Source organism: Syngnathus typhle, linkage group LG16, assembly GCF_033458585.1.
Source record: "Syngnathus typhle isolate RoL2023-S1 ecotype Sweden linkage group LG16, RoL_Styp_1.0, whole genome shotgun sequence".
NCBI lineage: Eukaryota > Metazoa > Chordata > Actinopteri > Syngnathiformes > Syngnathidae > Syngnathus > Syngnathus typhle.
The window spans coordinates 2,598,824-2,606,575 of NC_083753.1; the positions used below are offsets into that span (position 1 = coordinate 2,598,824).

General features: G+C 44.2%; 1 protein-coding gene across 1 annotated transcript; it reads right to left on the reverse strand.

Moving 5' to 3' along the window:
- Positions 1-4,245: 4,245 nt before the first annotated feature.
- rpia (ribose 5-phosphate isomerase A (ribose 5-phosphate epimerase)) lies at positions 4,246-7,716 on the reverse strand. Its single transcript, XM_061300909.1, has 9 exons — positions 7,546-7,716; positions 7,075-7,135; positions 6,349-6,404; positions 6,215-6,274; positions 5,867-5,931; positions 5,714-5,782; positions 5,476-5,617; positions 5,135-5,234; positions 4,246-5,040 (listed from the first exon to the last, which is right to left on the reverse strand). The coding sequence occupies exons 1-9, from the start codon at positions 7,714-7,716 to the stop codon at positions 4,943-4,945; spliced, it is 822 nt and encodes a 273-aa protein (XP_061156893.1). The 3' UTR covers positions 4,246-4,942.
- Positions 7,717-7,752: the final 36 nt, after the last annotated feature.

The window sequence follows — 7,752 nt, forward strand, 5'->3', positions numbered from 1 at the left end:
CACACTGTGGACCATTGTGTGCAACACCAGATTAAATAAATAAATGAATGACTGAACAAATAAATAAATAAATGAATGAAATATAATATTGTCAACGAGAACTTTAACATACTCAGGGTCGGACTTTGTTTTGTGTGACAGCTCGTTCCTTTTTTGTCGGTCTTTTGCGCTCTCCCACAATAATGTACCGATCCCCTGTCCCATCGTGAGTCTTTGTACAATTCCAACAGCTTTCAAATGTCATTTCTGCTAAATGTGACGCTTGAGGTAGCCAAACTTCCATTCAGTCCATATTTTCCCTCCGTAAACTCGCCCGCCACTTTGGCTTCACTGCATGTTTTGCATAGTAGACCATTCTCACTCAAAAAAGAGAAAATCACACCCAGCTTCACCGTTTGTTCTTTTATTTGCACACACTCCGACAACCATTCCATCTTAAAAGAACCGCGGCATCTCTTATTTACAGTACTTTGGCTTGACGAGTGGATGCGTCGCGGCTCGTTCGTAGGGGTTAGCTAACTTAGCATTTGCATCTCTTGACTCCGCCGCAGTGTTGTTAGCTAGCAAACCTGCACGGGACGGATGGGCAGGACACATTTTCAGGCACTGTCAATGCTATGATTGGCTATGTAGCGTAAGTGAACCATATAACATTGGCTGGTCAATCACTGATTTGCACTATAGAAAGGCACAGAAAGAAAGTAATTGGTCCACTTAATTAGATTAGATTACGTCTAACATTAGATACTGAGCAATTAGTGTATGCTGAATTTTATTTTGTGTGCAGCATGGAGTTTCTTGTACCCAGAGACTTCCCCGAGCAGTGCGCAATTGCGCAACTGCGCAGCTTAGAGGGTACACTGCTTCACAGGATACTTTTATTAGCCAATATGAATATTTAGTCATTTATTCATTTTTTCATTTTTATTTGAAATACTTCTTTCCACAGAGAAATTGAAATTCACCCAGTTAGGCCTAGCTACAACCAACCCGGGTTGGTATGGTGTGCAATCTGTTGTGCTACTTTGCATGAAGCGTCACTGTACACAAGACCGATTTAAATGATCTGTTCTTTTTTTCCATTTCAGGTTTTGTAATCATGAAGTGAAACCTAGGCTGCAGAGAAACAGCACATGTTCACTGCTGTTATTGTGCGTACTCCAGAGCAGGGGTCCTCAAACTTTTTCCTGTGAGGGCCTCATAACCTTTCCCTCCTCTGATGGGGGGCCCCGCGGGGTCAGTTTGTAACAAAAAAAGTGTGACAATTGCAGGAGTGCCTAAATGTAAACATTTAAAGCAAATAACTCTTACTGGATTCCTCCCAGAACAAAAGTCAGGAAATAAATTATAACACTATTCAGGAAATACTAAATAACAACCAAATAACTTCCTCTGAGGCGGCTCGGTGGCGCACTGGGTAGCACGTGTGCCTCATAGTTAGGAGGGTGCAGTTTCGATTCCACCTCCGGCCTTCCCTGTGCGGAGTTTGCATGTTCTCCCCGGGCCCGGGTGGGTTTTCTCCGGGCACTCCGGTTTCCTCCCACATCCCAAAAACATGCTTGGTAGGGCCGATGGGAGACTCCAAATTGTCCCTAGGTGTGAGTGCGAGTGCAAATGGTTGTTTGTCTCTGTGTGCCCTGCCATTGGCTGGCAACCGGTTCAGGGTGTCCCCCGCCTACTGCCTGATGACAGCTGGGATAGGCTCCAGCACGCCCGCGACCCCCATGGGGACTAAGCGGTTCAGAAAATGGATGGATGGATAACCTTCTCTGGGCCTGCATCTGCCAGATGACTGGTTCAGCTGAGCTTGGCGTACAAATGTAGTATTCTGATGAGCTAACGGTCCACTTTTGAGCTTTGAGAGTTTGTCTGCTCGCATTTGGGCTTGCAAGCTATCATACTTGTCTTTGCGACGGGATGCATAGTGTCGCCGCAGATTGTATTCTTTGAATACTGCCACTGCCTCTTGACATGAGACAGACAGCCTTTTCTTTACATTGAACAAAAAAATAATCGTTTGTCCACTGCAGGTTAAATGCCATGCATTCTGAATCCATTTTTATCTTACCTAATCTTTTCGCTATTATTCCGTTCTCTCTTTAAGAGGGGGGGGTTTAAGATTTATTTCTGGGGGTTGCCAGATGGGGCACAGACTGCAGAAGGGTGGAACAGAATGAAGAGCGTCTGTGTTTTAGGATGGCTTTACTGCTCCCACTTGCTTTTTTGGGGGGCATGATTAGAGGTTAATACAATTCTCAAAGTAACGAAAATACAATAACGAACGGAGTCAGTCGGCATCCGGGCCGCGCGGCCGGGTTTTCTCGGGTCCTTTCGGCTCATCTCGCGAGGTTCGACCTCCGAATTTTGTTCGACAACCGAAGCAAAAAATCTCGAATTTTTCATTCGAATTCTAATTTGTTCGAGAACCAGGACGTTCAAAAAACGAGGTTTGACTGTAACATTATTCGAAAACAAAACGAAAATGAAATGAAACGAAACAAAACGGCATTATATGTACTTTTCGAAAGTAAAAAAACATTTTTGTTTCTTTAATTTATTTGCATTTTATTAAACCTACAAATGTGTCAGATCATTTTGCCGGACCCTGTAGTTACTAACTAATGGTTAATAATGAAAAAAAGTTCATAACTAAGGAATATTTTATTTGCAAAAGTCCAACGTTATCATTAAATACAAATATACATGTATGAAAAAAAAATCTAAATGCTCTCTGGTATTGTTCAGGGGGCCGGACCAAATGTATTCGGCCCGCGGGCCGTAGTTTGGAGACCAATTCTCCAGAGAATGGCTTTCATCAAACATCTAGGCCAGATATAGGCAAACCACGGCCCGCGGGCCACATCCGGCCCACGGGGCCGTTTAATCCGGCCCGCCAAACCTGAATAAATTGTATTGTTAATTTTTTTTTTGGGGGGGGGGGGGGGTCATTTTCCCTGCAATTACTATGTTTCCCCAGTAGATGGGGAAGCGCATTTACTCCCGGGAGCCGTGTCAGAAAGGTCGGTGCACACTCACAAGTGCGTGTGCGTACTCAGTAGTACGTAGTAATTTCACCTATCGGTGCCGAATTTCGAGTGTAGGCTGTGACGTCAGTATTCTCGTAATTCGCGCGCTGAGCTTTCAGATACAGTTTTATGCTAATGCCACCCACAAACCTTCCCCTGGAATCCTTCCATTAAAATGAGGGGCCCGAAGAAAAGAAAGGTGGACACTGAGTGCCGAATTTTAAAAAAGAGTGGACAATTTGGCTCGACCTACGTGTGTGAGAAGACGTTCAGCCACATGAACGTCAACAAAGCCCTTCACAGATCTAGGTTAACGGACCGACACCTTGGCTCTATCCTAAGAATTACCACAACAAATTTTACTCCAGACTATGATGCACTAGCAAAAAAGGGAAACCAACAATACTATTGATTTCTTTATTACTTTATTTAGATGTATTCTTTCACTGATTCTTCAAGATAATGTATTTGTCAGAATGTTTGCCGTTGGATGTGATTTTGCCTCATTAGATAAACCTATTTCATAAATTTGACCTGCAGGCGCTGAAGTGATGGAAAATGCTATTCATCATAACAGTGTCGTATTTAATAAGAATCACTGATAGTAGTTTTTTGTTACATATTTTTTAATGCTGTTAATAAATGCATTTGTTTTCAAAAAGCTTTTTTTAATAGCCATGCTTTAGTATCTACTGAAAGTAAAAACCTTTTATGCAATGACCTTTCCATGTCATTTATATTACTTCACACAAACACTACATCCATCTGCTCCTTGTTCAGCCCCCCGGTCAAAATTTAGAACCCAATTCGGCCTGCAAGTCAAAAAGTTTGCCCACCCCTGATCTAGGCTAATGTAGGAAGAAGTTACCACCACCTTCCCCATCAGCAGCAGCACAGACAGCACCTCTACCTGCACCCTTGTGTTTTTTAACTCCTATAAGTATTTTCAATAAAAATATACAAACATTGAAAAATTATTTGCTCGACTTGATTATTCGTTTGCAGGAAAGTAAAATCAATAAAAAGAAGTTGGCGGAGAGGGCGGGATTGATTCTAGCGGGGTGGACTGTTTCTGGAGCAGCTTCACCCTGCAGCGAGCAGCCTGGCTTTGAAGCGCTGTCGGCGTCACCATGCGGCACATCAGCGAATGACGTTGTACTCATGCCTCACCAAATACCTCATCAGTGTTACAGATTGAACATCTTCTATAACAAGAAAGTCAAATATGACATTAAGTTTATTTGAAAAGTTAGAAGCAGGCACATGCATGATTTTGGTCACGTATTCTTGAAAAAGAAAGAGTAGGCGATTGTGAAAATCATTTGTCAGTCACATTGGAATGATTCAAATGCTGATACAAAATATGGACTTTGGTGTACATGCCGATGTAATGATGGCATAAGGGTTGCGTGAGACGTGGAGACATAGGAAGAGTTACGTGAGCATAACATGGTTTAGGTATGATGACATTTCGCTGTCTTCATTTGACTTCCTTCAAAACACAACAGCAGCTTCGATGTTAAGGCACATGGGTACATATTCTCGTGTGCTCCAATCTAAAAAGATGCACAGCTGGCCATATGGGTGGCTGCCGGCAAAACATAACAGTTGGACATCATTTATCTGTCTATTGCAAGCTTTTAAAAAAATAAAATATCTCATCGGTCAGTGTGGACGGGAGAATCAGTGAACCGAAATGATGCAAGCACAAATGGAAGATTATGGCCCGTCCGATATCCAGTCAAGTAAAATCATATTCTATTATTCTGTAAGTAAAAACATGTTGCATTTTAAAACGTCTTTTCCAGAGTTAATACTCCCAGAGTTAAAAGCTGTGTCAACTGCCCACATCAGACTCCTGATGAGTCAAATGGTGTTCCAAAAGGAAGTAGCGTGATGAGCCCCAGACGGCGGCGTCAGTTGACGGGCGCGTCCCTTAGCAGCACGCGGCCGTCTTCCATGCCAAAGTAGGCTCGCTCTGCCATGCCCACAAACAGTCCCGTCTCCACCACCCCTGCGGATGACACCAGAGGGTCTGATTAACAAATAACGTGGTTACACAAGTGTGCTGTTCTAGAAGCCTATTCCTGACATTCACCGGACCTGACCTGGAATCATCTTGATGGCTACGTTGACATCCTTCCAGCAATGAATGCGCTCAAACTTCCAGTCCAGGATAAAGTTGCTGTTGTCTGTCACCACAGGACCCTGACGCAGCCACAAAGTAGAGAACATAGCTCAATTTCCACCAAGCGGTGAGTATTAGCACAGTTTGTGTGGCTAAGCTGACGGTTGGTGAGACCGCAAAAAAGAAAGGTCTCGCTTCAAAATGGTGTCATGTTGTATGGTACATGGCAAAAGTATGACTCGTATCAAAGATTTCTTAAGAAAGTCTTGCAAATTGCATCAAACGGGCCAATTTTAGAATATATATATATATTTTAATTACAGCTTTAGCGACACCCATCCTCAAGTTGACCTCTCCTCCAAAAAGTTGGACGATCTTCCGGGAGACGGGCACGTGGGCCATGGGGACCACCTCGACGGGAATGCCCTTCTTCCACTGCTGGCCCAACGCTTTAGAGTCCTTCCTGAGAGATAATCGGCGGGCATTTTGAGAAATCCCAAGATCAATAACGGCTCTTCTTTATGGTGTCGTCTCGAAAGACGCCATCTTGGATCCAAACCTGTAATCGGCGATGACAACAAAATGGCGGGCACAGCTGGCCACGATCTTCTCCTGAGTCAAGCAGCCCCTGACAAAGAAAATGTGGTCGACTTTTGTGAGGAACAAAGAGCCAAAGGACGCACAGGTAGCAGCTGTGCGATGTGGAACTCACCCGCCGCCTTTGATCAGGGTCAGATCGGCGTCCACCTCGTCCGCCCCGTCGATGGCGACATCCAGCTGAGCGCAAGAGGGACAAACAAGTTCAGGAGCGCGGCAACAATGTCCATGCCTCCAGGTAGTAGGAGTCTCTTTAAATGTCGGACAACGTAGTCTATTGTTCAGGGTGTTTGTTTTTTTAGATTCTTTGTTCTGCTGCTGGTTACGTTTAAATTTGTTTTATTGAGAATACTTGTGGGGGGGGGGGGGGGGGGAGACATGCGCAAGCATACTGGTTACACTTTTCCACTAGGTGGAAGTCAAAGACGTGTCTGGCTTGTCAACACGATGGCGTTGGTCATACCTCAGGGTGCCTGTCCAGATCCGATAGCATCAGTCCGTGCAGCACAATCAGCTGGCGTGCCTGAAGGACCACAAACATGGCCAATCAACAGAAATGCTACATTAGGTGGAAAGCCAAAGAAAAGCCAAATCAACCTGGAAGGAGGTGGGCACACAGGTGATGTTCAACTTCTCCTCCCGCACTCTCTCCGCTAGAAAGAAAACATTGAAACACTCAAAACCACGTTGCTTAAAAAAAATTCAGACACATTACCATTAACATTGCGGGCCAAGAACCAGGGGAGTGATGTTTATTCTTGTCTTTCAGAGAAATTAAGCGCTTTTTGGAGGGACTCAACATGTCAGACAACTTGCCAATGTTTGGTCCCTAAGACAAAACCCCCACCCAAACACACTCGCTTGAAAAGAATACATAAAGACATCAGCCTCGGGTATTTGGTTCAAATTCAACCAGTCGCCCAGAAACTGGCTGCTCTATTGTGACAGTCGTGCACAAAAAGTCTCAAGGACCTTTGCCTGGAACTGAACATGAAGTCCGCCATTTTGGTTTACAACTACCATTTTGTTTGACAACTTTCTTCAAGGGAATTGGGTCAAAAAAGTCCCAGGGAAAATGTGAAACTTTTTTATCTACGCCATTTAACGTGGGTGAAAAGTGGCGTCGATTGGAGAATCCCAAGGGTCCTGGAAATATTTAAGACCCAAAAAATGCCCCAGACACCAATCAACCTGTAATTGGGTGAACAGGACTCATGCTTGGAATTGAAGAGAACATTCAATTCGGTTTGAAGCAGACATTTTGGGTGTAATCCCGACTTTCAGAATGGATATTCTTTATTTTCAGTATGATAATTCACTCACCAAGTCTGTGCACTGCGTAAACGATGGTCGAGCCACTGCCGACTCCAACCACCTGATTGTTCTGTTGGACAGCAAATAAATTAATTCTAAATAATTGGAATTGATTGCACGAATGTTGACTTTCGAACTGTTTTTTGGGGGGTTGGGGTGGGGGGTCTTCAGCATTAGGAAAGTGTTGTGTTTAGTCCAAACATACCTTTGGGCATTAAAGTCCAAACGAGGCAGAAAAAAATAGGAGTATGTAAACGTTTTGTATGCATCTACTCGTCTCCATGTTGGGTCGTGTGGCAGATTTAAATAGACATGGCAACAAACCTCTGAAATCTGATTTGACAAAATAGTTTTCTGGGTTTGTTTTGTCTTGATGGCTAATTTTGCTAGCCTCGCCAGAACGTGCAGCTATAGAGCGGCTGCTAATTCAAATCGTTCATGTGTGGACAATGATCATAATAAACATGTCCAGGCCCATACCTGCACGTGGTTGTCCACCGCGGTATAGGCGGCTTGTTTCTTCGCCTCCTCGGCCATGTTAACACGTGCTTGTCTAGGGACCGCTGGCGAGGACAAAACCACAACGACGGGACGCAGAAAAGATGTGGCAGGCAGGCGGGATTTTAGTAACAACGCTCCAACCCCGAACATTCATAAGACCAGCCCACAAACACCCAACTCCCTTTC

Excerpts from the sequence above, each read along its gene's own strand:
- rpia (XM_061300909.1), bottom strand. The coding sequence starts at position 7,716 with ATGTTCGGGGTTGGAGCGTTGTTACTAAAATCCCGCCTGCCTGCCACA. Across the intron at positions 5,783-5,866 it reads ACCCTGATCAAAGGCGGCGG|GGGCTGCTTGACTCAGGAGA; the intron begins GTGAGTTCCACA and ends TTTCTTTGTCAG. Across the intron at positions 5,041-5,134 it reads AGCCATCAAGATGATTCCAG|GGGTGGTGGAGACGGGACTG; the intron begins GTCAGGTCCGGT and ends TGTCATCCGCAG.